The 19,550-nt window shown below is 36.0% G+C and overlaps 1 protein-coding gene across 1 annotated transcript in view; it reads left to right on the top strand.

The window, feature by feature from the left end:
• Nucleotides 1-19,550, top strand: part of RP1 (RP1 axonemal microtubule associated) — a 193,036-nt gene that overhangs the window by 122,261 nt on the left and 51,225 nt on the right. The window contains 9 exon segments of the mRNA XM_032919831.1: nucleotides 737-891; nucleotides 2,067-2,280; nucleotides 3,512-3,702; nucleotides 6,016-6,226; nucleotides 12,574-12,725; nucleotides 16,439-16,517; nucleotides 18,080-18,216; nucleotides 18,218-18,326; nucleotides 18,706-18,887. Of these exon segments, the coding sequence (XP_032775722.1) occupies nucleotides 737-891; nucleotides 2,067-2,280; nucleotides 3,512-3,702; nucleotides 6,016-6,226; nucleotides 12,574-12,725; nucleotides 16,439-16,517; nucleotides 18,080-18,216; nucleotides 18,218-18,326; nucleotides 18,706-18,887 (1,430 nt within the window).

The raw sequence follows: 19,550 nt of genomic DNA, 5'->3' as shown, positions 1-19,550 counted from the left end.
TAAAAGAAACTACAGCATTATGTTAGTTAAATGTTAACTCAGCAGGACTGTACATTAAAAATGACATTTGAAAAATTTTGGTCATTCTTTTTGTATGACTATGAATATATATGCAATTTAACTATCTTCCTTGGAAGAAAATCTAATCTGACTGTGTAGAAGTGCATTTATACAAGAGCACTATAAAGGCAAAAAGTTTATAGTTCCTGTCATGCACCTTAATAAGTGCATTTTGTAAATTCTTATACTTACATGTTATGTCATGCATACAGATGCTGTGCTACATCTGTCTATGCTATTCAAATTTGCATAAACTTTACACAGTGTGTTATTCTTTGACCTGTGATCGTTATTATCTACTGCAAAGATAATTCAGTTTCTAACAGCCCAAAACCACCTCAGATAAGTTCTTATTTTCCAGATCTTGCACAGTAAAATAGAATTGCGCAGAATTTATCTAGGTTTTAGTAGCTCTAAACTGCATAAGTCTAAATTGTCCAAGTCCAATTTCCTTCGAATTTCAGTGGAAAGTAATGGAACATCTTCATCGTGCTTAGCATGAAGAGATAGGATTCGTAAAAATTAATCTATTGAAATCACTGTGTAGCAGATTTTTTGGTAGCTGCAGAAATAAAACCAAGCAGAAGACCTACTAAATACTCTGTGTTGCTGTTGTCTTTTAAGTAAACTTTGTAGATAATCAGTTTGTTTTAAATTTTCTTTTCTTTTTGTACAGTTTATAAGTATGTTGTCTCTGTACATATTGGTGATCGCTGGGGAGCAGAAACTTTTTCAAATGTTTATATCAGTCTCTATGGCAAAAGAGGGGACACAGGTGTGAGGAAACTTCATACATCTTTAGCAAAAGGAAGAAAATTCCAAAGGAATAAGGTAATGGCACAAAAATGCTGTCTTATATGCTCAGGTGTTAGCAATGCATTCACAGGAACTTAATGGCTGCTCAGAATACATCTTGCTAGAGATGGGCAAGAATTTGGAAACACAATTTATCTTTCAGGTATTGACAGTAGATCAATGCCAGTGTTATTTCCTGTACAAGAACATCCATACGTGATGATAAAGGCTCCACATGAGCACATAGAAAGCAGATTGCTGGGGAGAACCTTCGTGATCATGCTTCTTACTTCTTCCATTCCAAATACAGGACAGCACAGGTAGCAAAGAATTAAAAATCAGTGATTCAAAATAAGTTACAGAAATTGCTGTGAGACTTTTGCAATCAATGATGTTTCTGTAACGACAATTGCACATGAAACACTTAACTCATTGTCCAGTCAGTAAGTTTAGGCAAGAGACAAGAATTCCAAGAGAATGCACATAAAACCAGGGTTTCTAGATGACCAATAATAAGATTCTCCTCTTGTGTAATAGGCTTTCCTATGAGAGATTCACTCACTCAACACTGAAGTCTGAAAAAGCTCACTACCAAGACGTACATTATCAAGGAGAGTCTTTGATTTCTGTGAAATTATTTCACTAGGTGTTTACCACAGAACTTGGTAGAGTAAAAGTGGAATCCATAACACTGGGCCATATACAGAACACCTAGATTTCTTACAAAACAAGCAAGAATTTAATGGGGCATATAATTTCTTTCTTTGCATTTCATATTTTTCCTTATCTTGTTGGTTTTGTCCCTATTCTCACCCACTGATGCTGGTGTTTACTTCTCTTTTGTCTTCCTCTGACTTCTCCATTCTTTTTCCCTTCCCATCTCTCATCTTTTGCTTAAACTGTTCTCCACCTCTATCTTAACTTCTTCCCTTCTATTGTTTTCTCTTTTCCCCATTTATGATTGCTGAAATGATCCATACTGTCCAAAGATCAAATGAAGTTACAGTGCATTGTTAACCATGAATGTGGGTTCGATGTTAGGTATAATTAGTGTGTGCTTTCTTAGATTCGGAAGGGATGTTATATATTAAATATAAAAAAACTCACACAGGTTTTAAACCTTCAGATGAACCAGGACTATATTTTTCCTGAAGTTCAAGCATATTCAGTTCCGCTTTAATTAAGTATTCCCCTTTTTTGCTTTTTTGCAGGTGGATTCATTTTTGGTGGAAGCTGTTTCTCTGAGTCATTTGCAGAAAGTGGTCATAGGACATGATGGAGAAGGCTACGGGGCTGGCATGTACCTCAAGATGGTAACAGTCAAGGAATCACGAGACTCAGACAAAGAATGGGTCTTCCCATTGTGGAACTGGCTTGATACTCATTTGGGATTATGTGAGACTGTTTGTGAGATTGTGACAATTGGTAAGCTCTTCTGCAAATATATATATATACATATATATATAAATTTGGCTATAGCTCTTTCAGATCTCTATAGTATTTTTCTTCCATTGAAAATGTGAATTTTCAGTTTGATCTTACTATTACAGCAAACCCATGTCTGGTAAGGTCAAAGTGAATTAAAATCCATCTTGTCAATATATTGCGTATGGAATGCTTGCCTTCCAAATTAAATATAGCACATTGCAGTGGAAGCCCTCTACTCCACGCTTGTGAGACCCTACCTGTAGTACTGCATTCAGCTCTGGGCCCCCAACATAAGAAAGACCTGTTGGAGTGAGTCCAGAGGGGAGCCACAAAGATGATCAGAGGGTTGGAGCACATCTCCTGTGAAGCCAGGCTGAGTGAGTTAGGCTTTTTCAGCCTCCAGAAGGCTGCAGGGAGATGGTACAACAGTCTTCCAGTACCTAAAGGGGGTCTACAAGAAATCTGGAAAGGGACTTTTTACAAGAGCATATTGTAGCAGGACAAAGGGGAATGGCTTTAAACTGAAAGAGGGTGGGTGCCCAATATAGATAGCAGTTATTCAGTTGTGTGTTTCTGTGTTGCAGAAAGTACATTTTACTGAGCTGTTCCTTTCCATTAAACCATTTTCATTTTCCATACAATGGTTAAAACAGAATGAAAATGAAGGATAACAGCAATTAATGAAGAAAAAACGAGGGAGATAATAATACTGATCTGAGAATCTGGCAATTATTTTTGTGTGTTTATTATAGGTTTATGTGTCAGTCACACTATTACAGCACATATTATATAGCTAAGATCTAGTTACAAGCAGAATTCATTAGTATTATTCATTTTGCATTAGGACCCTATATGCTACAGATGGCTGGTGCTTCTAAATGATAAATTGGTTTTAGTAACATTGATTGTTTTTTTAAGAACAATTACTTAGACCTCTAAAAGGTGAGTGAATGTTCTTTTAGCCATTACTTCCAGATACAACAAGGAAAATACCAGGGCATCAATAAAATACCTCTGAAACTAAATTTTAAACACAGAATGAACATTAAGCTGTTACATTCTTGGCAAAAATTATAATAAAGTTGATGTGTTAGTGAACTGTTGCTGTAGATACAACATAACCTGCAAATAAAGCCTTATTTGTGTACTATAAAGGCTATGGTCCTGCTATATTATGCCATTCTGTCATGCTGTCATCTTTCCTCTTTCTCTTTGATAATTTTTAAAGGTAGAAGATTGACTTCCAGTCCTAAACTGCCTGAAATCAACATGAAGTCATTAGGTTTCTGGATAATGAATATCACTGGATCTGACTTGAGCAATGAAGAGGATCCAATATCCCTTTCTTTTATCTTCTATGGCAACCTGAGTCACAAAAAATTGCTGCTTCAAGTTCCAGGAAAAGCAATTCAGATCAAAGTACTTCAAACTTTCTCTATTGAAAGAAAAGCCTAAGAATCATGTAGCCAATGACACACTGAATTCTGAGATAAATTGTTTCTCTAAACTAAAATACCAAGCTGATTTTTAAGTCTTCTGTGTAGTCTGGCACAGGTTGTCATTTTTTTTTGTAGGTAGTAACACTGTCACTGGAACAATGGGTTTTGAATGAGCAGATTCTCCCAATGTCTCATACTGAGAATGCTTAAGTGAGCAAATTGGTCCCGTGGTGCATATCACAGTATATTCCATGCTGCAGGTACTGATATACAGGTTTCATTGATCTCACAAAAGTAAGTACTTTGTAAGCTTAGGAGGTACCATGGGATATAATACAGCTTTTGGGGCTGATAATGGGAAAGGAAAAATCATAAATGAGATTAAACCTACGAAAAGTTAATTTTTCACTTTCATGTAATTTATTCATCCCTGACACCCTGTTTCTCTGGGCTAACTATCTTTTCTTGTATGTTTTCTCTCTTTTTTTTGCCTGTCATTATCACTTGCCTTTTCATTTTGATCAGCTTCTTTTTACCCACAAGTTTTCTCCTCCTTTATTCAGTACTTCTGCCCTTCAATTGCCTGTCTTGACTTCCTCTTATTACCCATTAACTGAAATATTAACAAGTGTCTGAAGTCCGCTTGAACTGTAGCCTGCTTCTTTTCCCAATGCTCTTACTTCCCTCTTGTAGCTATAATTTCTTCCTAGTGCCAACACTGTGTCACTCTTATGCTTTTCTGGTTTTGAAATACCAGTTCAGCAGAAAGAACTGACCTGAAGGTAAACACTGCAGACACATCCTCTGGCTCAGGAAGTCCCTGAGCCACAAAGTGCTGGAAGATAGGACAGTATTCAAAGGAAGGACTACTACTTGTCCTGTTCTTGTACTGCTTGTTCCATCCTTCTGTTGTCCATTGTGGGTTTTGAGGAAATGGCTGATCCCTGTAAGAAAACTTGAAGTTTTAACCATGATTGGTTTTTCAGCCTTAGTTTTAACCTTAGTTGATTCATCCTTCAGCTGCAAAAGCAAATATAAGGCAAGACTGAAGGAATTGCTTGCTTGGGCTTGCTTGGGGAAGTGGGAACTTGACAAGCCAGCTTTGCATGACAGAAATGTGTCCATGAAGCCACATCCTGAAATATGTTTCTTCAGGATTGACTGCTGGAACTGTGGAAGCAGGTAGCAAGAAAAAAATCAGGGGGAAAAACAGGGGTGAAGAAACCACTAGCAATAAGCCCAAAGAATGAGTGAAAATATGTGACTTTTGATTTTGGGGTTCATCAGAAAGCAGCCTTGGAGTTTGAATGAAGAAACTATTTCCTGGTTGTTCTTCTTACTAGCCAGGTAAATTGAACTTAATGATTGAGCTAAAGAAATAATTGGCTAGTTTTTGATGTTCCTTTTTTCTTTAATGAAAGAGGAACTAAGCGGACTAGTCTAGGCCCTAAACATGATCCAAAGTGAGGAGTACTCAGGAGATTTTTCCTAAGTTATTTCTAAGAGCCTCTGGTAAATATGAAGAAATAGTATGAAACTGGAAGCGCACTGTCAGAGGAAAGGCTGAAGTCAGGTCACATGCACATCTTCTAGTCGGGCAGTATTTGAAATGAAATAGCAGGGGAAAGAATATAAGAACTAGAGAATATGAAGAGGAAAAGACAACTTCTGTATTCTCCTTTCTTTTTCCCTTGCAGGGAAAAAATACTGCTTTAATAATTAAAGTTACCTAAGGCCTCCTCTACTTTCACTTACTTGAACAATGGTATGTCATAGAGATGCTGTACTATCCCCAGTAGAATTAGAAGATTTTAATAAACAGCTTCTGTATGAAAACATGATGTACGGTGAAGATGGAGGATTTCCTGGATGTTTTCTCAAAAGCAGATTAATTCTCCTTCAAATTTATAATTAATTGCACCATTTTTATACTACAAGTTGTAAGAAATTTTTCTAATAGTGTTCAAAATTTTTAAAATAGACTAAAGCTTTTGTGCCTGCAAATAGTCTACTGAATCAGTGTAATGTATATGAACACTGTGCCTTTTTCTGTGTACAAATTTCAGCAGTGACTGCCACCGCTTGTTCCCTGATATCAAACGTCAAGTATTCCATCTCCAAATTCACATTAGTAAATCAATTTTGTATTGATTAGAAAGGGGAAAAATACTAGCAGTTATAAATCTGCCCCAATTCTTTAACTACTGAAGTTTCTTCAACTACAGCTGTCAACTACATTTGATCTGGCACAATTAGAATGAGATCCATTCATCTTCTCTTTCTCCTAACATAGGATGAACTGGCAGATATTGGCTCAATATACAAAGTTCAGATAACTGGCCCGCATAGCATGCTAAACCAGCCATGGCACTTGGATTTACTGCATATGAAGCACACAGGCACAAAGGAAGAAATGTATTTAGCTTTTGACTGCTGGTTCAACCCTAATGAAGAGAAATGTGTGGAGCTGCCAGCTCTCTATGCAGATCAGGATCCTTTGCCTGGTAAGCTAAGCCCTTTTTTGTTACTGGGGTCAGGATCTGTCACTGGAATACCAGTATATCCAGATTTCCACAAGAATTTGATATTAAGGAATTTGATGGTTTTGCACATGCATTTATCACAAAAGAAAGCTGAGAAAACAGAAATTACTGGTATCAGGATAATGACAGATGCTGTAACTGCTGAAACCAAACATGGGATCTGGCTTCTTTCATGTTAGATAATGTTCCAGTTTTAGCTCTTGCTTATTTATTATCTCTTCAAATTAACACTATGTCAGCTGATGATGTGTACAAAATATCACCTACTGTGTGATATTACCTAAATCTTCCTATTAAAAAAATGTATTTGATCTAGGAATAGTTATTTTTTTAAAGAATGAAAGAATTGCAAAGACCCCCTCAAAACAGAGATAGAATTTTTGAAGTGTGTAATAATTACCCAGGAAAGAGATACCCAAGAATTTAAATTGCACTAGTGTTTTATTAATGTACATGAGAAATTTATAGCACAGGAAGAAATATTTCTCAAAAATATATATGAAGTTGAATGTTGAATGTTCCTCTGCTGTTAGGAACACATGTGAATTGTATGATGCCAGAGAGATAATAAAGTTATTTCTGCCAGTCACTCCCCTGCGCCCCACCCCCCACCCCCCACCCGCCCCGGAATATGGAGAAGAACAACCAATTGCATACTGATAACTTGATCACTAGCTATTTAAGAACAGGCTTCCCATCTATCCAGCTCATTAGAATAAGGAGGATTGATGGGGATAGTAAAGATCACATATTGAAGCTTTTAGTGACAGTTAAGAGGTTTATTGCTAGAGGCTATAGTACAAAGAGTGTTCTGCTTAAACAGAAACTAATCGAAAAAGATGGAAGCAGCCTATAAAAAGAAATAAAATATTCCATGTGAACTTTTGCACACTATTCTCTAAGGAGATTTTCCTAAATATTTCATCCCATTAAAAGTTGAAACTTGAGCAAATAAAACACTGGAGACTTTTTAAATTGCTGGGTTTTTGTGGGGTTTGCATAATTTTAAACAATTAATAGCCTTGCATTTATTTACTGAAAAAAATCTTACAATTTTAAGGTTTTGATCTGTCAGATTCAAAACAACATTGCATGTAATATATGCAGGATGTACAATCATGAATATTGTAAATCTAGAGCTTGGTAAAAAGCTCTATTTCCCCAATTTATTTATGAAAAAAAAATTGGGAAAATTATAATTGTTCATAATTATATTGAGAATTTGAAACTGCTAAATGCTTAACTACATATAAAAAGTACATAAATTCAAACAAAAAGTTTTCTAGACTACACCCCTCAAAGCTTCTATTATTCTAAGAACCAAATGGAGATATTGTCTGTTAATATTATCCTGATTTGTAAAGCAATTCAGTTTTGAGGTTTATTACAACGTAAAAGTGTTTTTCTTGGAAAATTTCCAAGAAATGGGTAGTATCTACTAACCTAGGACGTTTTTCACAAACCAATTTGTGGAGTCCAGTGAGCTACAACTGCAGATCTATTCTTTGTAGTCCCGGTACTAAATCAGTCTAAAATTTCTATCAGCTTCTTCCTTGTATTCCAGTTTCAATGCTAGAAACAAACAACAACATTAAAAAAAAATAAATCTTTTTCATGTGTTTGCACTCATTATTGCTTTGAATGAGACATCCATTTATGGTTATGTCTTCAATGAATGTCTTGATAGGATAAATTCAAATAAAGACAAAAGTTTTGAAAGATACTGATCGTTGCAAAGCAAATTGCAGGTATATAACTCATAGAAAGCAAAGTAAATGTGAAAAACTAAGCATCCAAACATACAGTAACCATTATCAATATAAACAGTAACTTTTATCAGTAATGTCAATTGCCTGGTTGTAATGAAGACCATACTAATATAATTGCTTCTCTTCTAAACCAAGCGATTCCATACAATTTGTTATGGCAAAAATATATATATATTCTAATTAATAATCTTCAGGATTTTATGAATTCTGTAATAATTATGTGCAGGACATAGATGTGTATATTGACACATTGGGACAAAGTCATCACACACAACCACCATTAACTGTTGTTAGACTCCATATTTCTTGATGATTTCTAGATAATTTCTTGATTTTTAGGATGTCATCATTTGTGACTGCAGTTGAAGGCATGCACCAGAAGTTACGCAACAATAGGTGCTTTTGAAATACAGCACCCTGCCCTATTTGCATTCTCACCTCTGCTATCTTATCTTTCTGAGGAGAACCTGTCAAGCTATAAAGAGTAGTAGTAAGATAAAAGGTCTTGAGAGCTCCAACAGAAGAGTTCATTTGATAGTTCATTTTCTTCCCCCTCCCTCCCCCCAGCTTTTCTTACTCTTTTCCCCCATTGGAAAAATTAACTGCATTGCCTGGTTTCATTACAAAACTAAAATCAACACAGTGCAGAAGGTTTAACTATACCTCTGACATTCAGAAAGGATGTGATTGTATCATTTAAACTGTTCACCCTTGAAAGGCTATTGAGAGTTCTGTGGGCAAATGTTACTGAATTATCGCAATAAATGATATTTAAATATACAGTGTGTAGTAAATTCCACAATAACAAAAAAAGGCAAATTCAAAGCAACATCATCTTTAATTCATGGGTTTTTTTCCTGCCTTTTAATGAGCTCCATGATCACTTTGAGCTTTTAATGATAACTTTCAGTTTCACATTATGTTGGCTTACATCTGAAACAGAGCTTTTATCAATAGGATTGGGAAGAAACAAAGAATGGCAAGGTTGTACAGAATATCTTATTTTCATAGATTTTTGTTGTTGGGGTATGCTGTTCATCTGATAGTCAGAATGGTCCCAAACTCACCCTAAAGCTTTTTACCCTGTTTCCCAGTATCCTTTCTGTGTTGTGCTTCTCTTGATAGGGGTTCCTTTGTCCATTTTTATTTCACTTATATAGTGGAAGTTCTTTCTCTGATCCAAAACCTCTGAAAATTAATGGGAAACATTTGCTGTGAGTAAAGTTCAAAGTGACTACATTGAACTTTAAAATTATGCATCAATAGATTTAGCAGATTCAGCAGAAAATACTGGCTCAGCAAAAACATTAGGTATGTTTCTAACTTTCAGTGTTTATCTCATTTGAATACTACTTGTGTGATCAAACCTAAGCTCATGATTAAGTATATTAATGATTCTAGACAAAAGCAGTAAAGATGATTGTAACACTGTAATTTCTAATCTACCCCACATGAGTGGTCAGATCTGTGGACCAAACTCTTCTGATCTTATTCACACAAGTAGCCTTTTGACTTCAATGAATCTGCTTATATGACCAAGGTATACAGGCAAGGCAACACTCTAGATGAATAACACGGAATCTTACCTTCATATCCTAACTCTGCTAAATATTCCGTTGGCTGAATGGCATAGAGTCATCTTGACAGCTCATGTACTTCCAACTATCTGGATCTCCCACAAGAGAAAGTGTGTGTAGCTACACTGACTTTAAAGTAGCTATTTTGCCTGTCACCTGGAAGTGCATATTTAGCTGCCTTGAAGAAAGGGATTAGATACATTAGGGCCCCAGTCTAGGAGAACTCTTGGTTTACTTCTTATCATCAAACATGAGTGATGCCATTAATTGCAAATACATTCCCAGTTCTTGGTTTAAATGATTAAAAAAAAAAATAGCAGAAAAAAATCTCAGGGGATGTCCCTGAAGGAAATAGTGCTGCAGTGAAATAAAGTTACTTTTCAGAAAACAGATTTTTCTCACGTCATCCCAACAGAGTGAAAGATAAACAAAGACATTTCAGAAGTTTATTACAATAAGCACACCTTTATTAGCAGACTGATACAGCCCTTATTATTTAATGAATCCTTTTAGATATTAGCTTTTCAATCAGTATGCAAACCCATCCTTTAGAACCCTTGTTCCAGTTATATGACCTTTTTATTTTAGACATATAAAGAAATAGCTAAATAAGATGTCATAATATTTGAATTCAGGCTTTTTGATTATAGCACTCAATATGAATAGCACCAACTTGTGAAAAGAGCTGTGAGAAAAGCTTAAAAATAAATATCCTCAGAACACTCTTTTTTTTTCCCCCTCCCTGTTTTCCTATCACCTACGCATGAAAATAAATGACAGTCTTAGCTTCTGGGTTCTAAGAATCATTCTCAACTCTACCAGAAATTTCTCATAATTATATCTTTTTAAAGGATGTACAGATTGGTTAAATTGTGCCATTTCTATCTTGGAATAAATTTGACTCAAGAAGAAAACTGTACTGAAAATATCAGATGTTTCCAGGATGTATACTTAGATATTTGTGTATCCTGTGATGTATTTTAGACTGAAATATGTATTTCAGACTTAAATTATGTGTATTTCAGTGCTCTCTGGCTTGAATTGTTGATTGTGAGACTGAAAGTACTTTTTAGTTTCTCCTTGGTTTCATGTCTGTCTTAAGCACCATGTCCCTTCTTTGCACACATGTGTTTCCTGGGAAAGCAGACATACAACCAGCTAGGTTGCAGGTAGGTACAAGTGGCAGAGAGAGGTTGGAAGACTTTCTCCAGCATGTGATTGTCACACAGTCTAGATGTTGTCTATGTCTGCTTTACTGTGCCAGTGATGAAGGTTGTGGGAGTTGGGGCTGAATAATTTGGAGTAGTCAAAAATAACTCAGTACATGTAAAATGTTGGATTTTAAGGGTGCTCAGTCATTAAAAAAAAAAAACAAACCAGCCTTGAAGCTTGTGACAAAAAAGTTCAAGAGATACTGTAAGCAGTCTTGAATACATTCTTGATATCTGTGCACTGCTTACTACCCACATCCCAAAAGTGAGTTTGCATTTTACAGTGGATAAATATGTTTACTCCTTCTGAAAAATATTAGAAAATTGTGTTTTACAAGCCTGTGTTGCTGTAAGATATTTTTTTTTTCCTTAGGCCAAAGTAATGATGCTTGTGGTTGGAAGCAGAGGAACCTACGGACGATCGAAGTTTAGACCCCTAATTTCTAGTCTCTATCCCTAGAATATATGGGAACCCATCATAAGCGTTTTCTACAGCACCTGCCTTTCCCTGCTGACTACATAAGGATCATATTCCTAATATAGCCACCAAAGTTAGATTCCTAAAGTGACAGCACCAGTGTTATACAAATGAACACAGATTCACAGAGTTATTATTGTAATCCAACTAAGAGCAGATTTATAACACTAGGAGGAAAAAAAAAATCCACAAAAAACCCTTATTTTTTTTCTGGGCTCCTTCTTAAAATGATGCAAATAACTATGAATATTTAGATTATGATCCGCTTCTGTTTAAGTGTTTCCTTGTTCACTGTTTCCATCATAAACTCAGGGCTAAAATAGGTTGTTTGAAAAAGGAACATAGGAGTTTTCCATGAAGTTTCTTTGGAGCACAATCTGGTCTTGTCTGTGTTACTCCCCAGTGTATACGTCAGAAAGAGGCAAGGCAGAAGAAATGACCATAGGTGTTTTTTCTAATCTCCATATGATGATCACAGCTGAGAAAATAAGAAATGCTTTCCCTTAAATTCAAATTTCTCTTAGCTGATCTGTATTTGTGCGTTATTACATGGGAGGTTATTTGGAGAATCATACAAGATGTGAGGAGGTTTTTCTATTTATGCAATAAAGCCGATGTTGAGAGAATTTTTAATTAATTATTTCTTCTCCACATTAACATGTTTTAACTCAACAACATTGTAATAGTGTTATGATCTGACTAAAGAGTCAGCTTGATAGTCCTGGTGTGTTACTTCACTGGGTGATATTGGAGTTTAAAGCTTAAGACAATCAGGTCCCAGCATTCTTCTAAGCCACTCTAAAAGTATGACCTCCCATTTCATTCCAAGGAGAAAATAACAGAGATGAAGAAAAAAACAAAGAAATATGAATAAATAGAAAGCAGAGCTTAGAGTTTCCAAAGAGCGTGTAAACGTGACGTATTTCTTAGAAAGAGATTTCCTACCTTGGGCAGGAGGGGGCAGTACGTAGGAGATCCTGTCTCCCAAGCAGCAGCCAGTAGTGCTGATTTTCTGGGAATGGTAAGTGGTGTCAGAGCAGAAGAAATCTGTTTTCTGCAGACTGACAAACAGGGAGTTTTGCAGCAGGGATGTGTTTTGGATATATATGTCATTAGGACTGAAGAAACTGGTAATCTTTGTTCTGTGGCACGGTATGGGGTTCAGATGAAATTTGCAATGGTTTGTACCATTGAGATTGGTACATAATGCAGGTGTTGGGCAAGGAGCACTCTTGACTTTTTTTTTTTTTTTGCATGTGTATTTTTTCTGAAGTTGTGGAATATGCAGTCCATTTGCACACGGGAGACTTGAAGAAAGCAGATGCAACTGGTGAGGCCTATCTTTGTATGCAAGGAGATAAGAGCAATTCGGGGAAACGATGGCTTAACTCAAGAAACAGCTTGATCACTTTTGCTAGAGGGCAGGTAAAACAATGAGAAAAAAATATCTGAATCTGTGTCTTTTTGTTAAAACTGTTGTTTACATGGAGACTTTCATGGACAGAATATCAAAAATACTAATGTTTTATATTCCATATAGACAATTTTCTCTTGTAACTAAGAGGTGATTGTCTCCGTAGAAAATATGTTGCTTTTAAGCATCATCAGCATTGTGCAACAGTGAAACAGTTAAGTTGATAAAATAATTTTGAGTTGGACTAAATATACTCTAAAAGTTCTATTTTAATATTCTGGAGTTTTAAGGCCAGGGAGGTATTAGTGCTTTGTGAAATATGCCTGGCTGATAGTACTGATAATACTTCTCTAGAATATCTTGCCTTTGTATCTACTTTAGAGCATGACTTTTTCTTGTTAACTTTCCCGAATAGTAATGTCAGTGTTCCATGCAGAGGTTTTTGGTTTGGTTTTGGTTTTTTTTTTCATGTTTGAATTCTTGCACTCACTTATTTTAACTTTTGAACATGGCAAACATATTTTTGCTTTTTGAGGCTTAAAGAGCTTTTCTTAGAAGAGTAGTTCCTGGAGTAGTTCTTGGCATAAGAACAAAACACTAGACCAAATTTCAGTTCAAAGGGAATATCTATTCCATATCAAAAGGAGTTGTTTAGCTGATACTTTACTAGACCCTACTGTTTGCTCGGAGTTTAGGTTTGGAAGATTTTTTTGTTTTAAAGCAATCATAAAATCATTGCAAAGTATATAGGAGTCTTCTTTTGGGGAGGGTAGGAGACAGCCTGCTTTTCATTGTTGACAGCCAACCCAGATTGGTTTGTTCTCTGATGTAGAAATCTAGAGAAATCTGCTTGAAATATGCTTCATTTATTCTATAATCATGCCTCTGCTTATTGTATTTGTTTTTCTTTTCACTTCTGAAGGTTCTAGAAGACACAATGGTTTTTTTATGAAAACCAAACTAAATCTTTGCTAGTCATTATGTCCTCTGTAGTACTGTATTTTCTTTCTCTATTGTGGAAGAGAATATGCATGTCCAATGTCACATTTTTGTCAAGAACAGATCAAACTGCTAGCTCAGACTTCACAAAGTAATGACAGAATAGTAGCACTCATCTGGCTTTAAAGAGTAATGTAAGAAATTTTATAGATTGATCTTTTTAGTGATATATATAATAATTACATATAATGCGTCTTAAAGATAAGAAGATAAAGATACTTTATTTTGTAAGAATGTATGTTGAATTTTCTTTAAGAATAAAACTTTTAGAGAAAGATATGAGTACAATATAATTGACTTGTGTGAATACTTACTCCAGTGGAAATATAACTCATCTGCAAATTCACAAGGATTTTTTTTGTATAATCCAGATTTTGTGTCAGTTTTTGATTAGGCCTGTTCAGGAAGCTAAATCCTTCATCTGAAACCCAAAGGGCTTTTCTATATCCTGGGCTATAGCACCCTAATCTTCATCTTATAGATAAAATTTTGTGTAGCAACTGTTTGGTTATTCATTCTCTCACAGTTTTCTTTACTCTAACTGTCCCTCAAATGCCTAATTCTCTACTCTTAGTCTTTGCTCTTTTTTTCTAGATGACTCTTGTAGTCAATATGGTTTTTACAGGTAGCATGATTTTTTTGTATGTCATTGTACTTGGCAGCAACTATAGACAACTATGCAAGGGGTTTTTTTGTGTTCGATGCCCCAAATTGGTCTGCAACTTTTGTCTTCAAATTGCATTTTCAATTTAACCTTTCCAAGACAACTTCTTTTGTCTGCAACAGGATAGCTTATGAAATCACAAGAAATAAAACAGTCGTCTTACTTGTGGAGATTTTATTCTGCAGCTGGTTTCCCAAAAAAGTGGATAAATCCATTCATGAATAGTATGTTTCAAAACCTAATTTCTTCAGGCCCAGTTCAAAAAGCCCAACAAATACACGCGTTAAACAATGTGTGTCCTCAGTGTCAGTATGCATACTTACGTGAGCTTTCCCATTGATTATAAAGCAAGATTAGCGAGCAAAGAAGACAAACATGCATATGGAAAAATATGAATATACTACAGAGATTTCCATTAGAGAAAAAAAGAAACATTCCCTGAGGTCTATTCATCATTCAAGTCTGCTGTATGGGGAAAATTTGACCTCTTACAGAGTTGGCTTAAATGAAAAATCCTTATTCCAATAGCACAGTGATTGAAATCTTCCCAGCTACTGTTCCCTTCATTCCCATTTACCTGCCTAATTCCTCTAAATTAACCATGAATTTTAGTGAAAATTAGATTGCTTCAGATTTTCAGAATTATTAGACCCTTATTGTTCATCAGTTTCATTGGGAGTTAGGTTCTGGATCAAAGTAACTTTCCACACAGGGAGTAATTGATCTGATTTGGTTATTTCAGTCCATGAAGGTACTAGAAATGAGCTCTTTATTGCTAGTGTGGGTATCTGATGCTTCCAAAATTACTTCCTATTAAGTATAGCAGCATTTTGAAATTCATAATTCATAATATTAAATAGATCAGAAAATATCAGTTATAGCATGTAATGTTTAATTATGAAACTCAAAGTCAATGGAATGGCATAAATGAGATAAATTTGCTTCCATTGAGATGCAAAACAATGACCAGACACACAAGGCTAAACTGATAAATATTCAAAAGCACTGTTGTGGTTTAAGCCCAGCTGGCAACTAAGTACTACCCAGATGCTCACTAACTTCCCCCCTCCACAGTGGGATGGAGAAGAGAAGTGGAAAAAAGGTAAAAACCTGTGAGTTAAGAATGGTTTAATAATTGAAATAAAAGTAAATTACACAAATATTATAATGATAATAGGAAATAAAGAGAGAGAGAGAAAGAGGAAGGCATAACGCCTGGGTCAGGTGTCCTGGCTGCACTCCCTCCTGCCTTCTTGTGCCGCTCCTCACCGGCAGAGCATGAGAGACTGAAAAGTCCTTGACTTACTTAGAGCAAGTGCTACTTAGCGACAACTAAAACATTGGTGTGTTATCAGCATTGTTCCCAGACTAAAACCAAAACACAGCACTGCACCAGCTACTAGGAAGAAAATTAACACTACCCCAACTGAAACCAGGAAAAGGAGGTGATCCTGCTCCTCTACTCTGCTCTTGTGAGACCTCACTTGGAGTACTGCATACAGTTCTGGTGTCCTCAACATAAAAAGGACATGGAGCTGTTGGAGCGAGTCCAGAGGAGGGCCACAAGGATGATAAGAGGGCTGGAGCACCTTCTGCATGAAGACAGGCTAAGAAAGTTGGGGCTGTTCAGCCTGGAGAAGAGGAGGCTGCATGGAGACCTCATAGCAGCCTTCCAGTATCTGAAGGGGGCCTATAAGGATGCTGAGGAGGGACTCTTCCTTAGGGACTGTAGTGGTAGGACAAGGGGTAATGGCTTCAAACTTAAACAGGGGAAGTTTAGATTAGATCTAAGGAAGAAGTTCTTTACAGTGAGGGTGGTGAAGCACTGGAATGGGTTGCCCAGGGAGGTTGTGGATGCTCCATCCCTGGCGGTGTTCAAGGCCAGGTTGGACAGAGCCTTGGGCCACATGGTTTAGTGTGAGGTGTCCCTGCCCATGACAGGGGGGTTGGAACTAGACGATCTTAAGGTCCTTTCCAACCACTACTATTCTATGATTCTATGATTCTAAAAAGCAGATACATATTAACTACAATATAATTTTGAGTATTTTCATATTGCAGGTGGATATTTTCAAAATCAAAGCGGTAAATCTCGGCAAGCTGAACCAAGTTCTTGTTGGATTTAAGAGTTTAAAAAAAGGTCAGCAATGTTTTACAGTTAATGTATAGTAATAATAATGTAGATTATCAGATTTAGGAGATCCTAGAGCTTCAGAAATGTCTTAAATTTAAGATTAAAAATCACAAGTGTTTTTTTAGAAGTTCTAGAAAATTTGAAGTTTATCTCCATTTTCTGCTGTTCATTATTTCTGTTGAATTATATACATCAAATATTCAGCTGGGTTTTACTAAAATGTGCAAAGGATTCTTAGGAAGCATAACAATGTAAAATGGTAAAATTATATCTGAAACTTTTCCCAGTGAAAGTTACTATATATTTATGACTACAGTCAACAAAGCTTTTGTTTTTCACGAAGCAATATGGCATCATGCTTTTTCAATTTTTGACATTTTTTCTTCCTCTTCATTTTTAGATGATGGACATTTTCATTTTAAAAGATTTTTTTTTTTTAGGCTTAAATGCTTCTAGGTAAAGATAAGAACAGAAAGTCAGTTCATCAGAATGGCAGTGGAACATGGAAGAAATGGCCTCATAGCTTTTTTTTTTTTCTTCTAACCCATGAGAAATATATTCTTTTTTAAGGGATTGTGCATACATGAGGTTGAGTGACAGATAAAAGGGTTGCACTTCCTGCAGTATTTTTTCTTGTCTTCCTTCCGACTCCACAGCAGCTACTGGAGATAAAGAAAATTGCTCACTTCTTAAAAATAAAAAGCAACAGTAAAAAGCATCATGAATCAATATTTTCTTTAATACTTTGGCTACAATTATGGCCCATTGTTTTTTTAGAGGCAACAGAGCAGAGATTCTGCAGGTATCCTACTTCTGCAAGTAATGTAGATGATAGTGAAAAGATTGTTCCAGAGCATGATAAGCTGAGTCTCTTGTTCTTTGTCTTTATCAATAAAACAAGACTGTAAGATGACTCTGCAGGTTAAACTCAGAAAAACTGATTTGGAGAGTTTTTCCCATGTATTTCCTAGATGGTAACTTTAGAACGAATGGCAAAATTTTCACTGACTTCACCAAGACTTGGAGTATAACCAAGTTTACCAAGACTCAATGAGATCTGAGTCTTCAAATGCTTTTGTTTGCAGACAATCAAAACAATGGTCTCAATCAAGACAAAACCTTCAGCTGTGCTTATCTGACAGCATAGAAGCACACCAGAAAGAAAGCTGTGTGTTGAGTGGATTTTCTGATCCTTTTTCTTTTAGGACATTGATAATATAGTTTCCTATGGGGGACTCCTTGTATCTAGACATCTCACACAGAAGCTTTTCCATCCTTTGGGACAATAATAAGTCATTAAATCAAAGCTATCTCTATGATTAATTTCACAAGATCTGTAAAAACTTTAAGACTTCTTCAATTTGTCTAATATTTTGGAGTGTAGGGAAACAAAGAGAAACACATATACATACAGCCAATATATTTTCAGGAGCTTATTTCCATAAGAAGTTTGACAAAAGAAAACATTTTATTGATTTTTCTAAAGATAGAAACTTCTGACTGCATACACAGAACAATTTGTTACTTAAAAGGTATTAATTAATAATGTCTTGTTTATTTTCAACCAGATGAGTGGTTCCTGGAAAAAATTGTTATAAAAGAAGTGCTCTACCCTTTTTCTGCACATGTTTTTGTTCACAATGACTGGATAAATAAACACTCCAAGAAAGATTTTGTAGAAGTGGCGATTCCACTCAGAGGTAATATCAGCAGAAATGTCCTTCCTTTGCATGAATCACTACTGCATCACAGAGCAGAACGGAACCAGTACAAGGCTACTCCACAATGTAGGCAGAACTGAGCATTGGTACCCCAGTGGTGAGAGGCAGGAGCCTGGACCAAGGTGAATCATGCCTTCTGTAAACAAGGAGGAAGAAATTATACCTGGCATGGAGAAGATGGAAATGTATTGTAGTTCTGAAAAAGCCTCCTCTGGCAGCATGTATCCTGGTCTTAGAACAATACAGAGAAGATGGAATGGCTTGTACACAAGTGCAACATGGATTCATGAAGCAGCTGGTTTGGTTTTCTACACCTCCATAAGGCTAAAATGAGTAATGAGGGGTTTGCAGCTTTGTTGCCTGAATTGCCTGTGCTAAATCCCCACCACCAGGCAATGTAATCTTGTATCTTTTGGTTTATGTTGCCTTATAACTTAGACACAGCTCTGAATATATGTCTGTTTTCATTGCAGAAACATCTGTGGCACCTCTTCTCACAACAAATTTTGATACTAAAAGCAGGGGACGATGGCAAACATGGGTACACTGTACACAAGTACCAGAAAATGTTCCTGATATTCAAGTTGCAGTATTTGGAAGAAAAGGGAAATCCCCTGCACGGAAAGTTCAGAATCTGAATGATAATCCATTTTTGGTCAGTTTCTTTTTTATTTCACATGAATCTTACAAAACAGGTTCAATAAGAGTTGTAGTCAACGTATATGAAGCTGTGTGGAATGATTTTTTTGTTTGTCAGAGTTAATGTTTATAGCTCCATGTCTTAAATAAACTGCACTTGGAGATCTCAAATGTGGGCTAATACATATCACTTAGGAAAGCTCTTTTGAGCAAATGCCAACTTTGACATGGAAAGCCTCATTAACTTTGAATTAAGACTAGTAGGCCTCAACAGTAAGGCAATAAATAACAAGTCTATTCCACACTTCCTTTATGTTCTGCTTCTCAGATCTCAACTAATCAATTTTCACTACTTAGAAGCTGTCTCTCTTTACAATGAGCTTGGGCCTAGGCAAATATCTGTTCTTTTGCACATGAAATTCATGACAGCTTCTGGACAGATGTGTGAACCTGGGTCACCATTTCAAAAGTTTTTATTCTTAAACATGAAAAAAAAAAAGTCATCATCCATCTTTTGCAGAAACGCAATATAAACATCTCTTGCTTAACTGCTGCAAGATGAAAAGCTACAAGCAGAAGTGTATGACACGACTTGTGGAAACCAGCCATCCTTTCTTTTGATCACTAGAATAACTGAGAACAGAACCAATAGCCAGGGCTAAAAATCATCTTGAGTTCA

This window comes from Strigops habroptila, chromosome 1 (assembly GCF_004027225.2).
Source record: "Strigops habroptila isolate Jane chromosome 1, bStrHab1.2.pri, whole genome shotgun sequence".
Lineage (NCBI taxonomy): Eukaryota > Metazoa > Chordata > Aves > Psittaciformes > Psittacidae > Strigops > Strigops habroptila.
The sequence above is the reverse complement of the archived record's forward strand: the minus strand, read 5'-3'. Positions and strand labels throughout refer to the sequence as shown.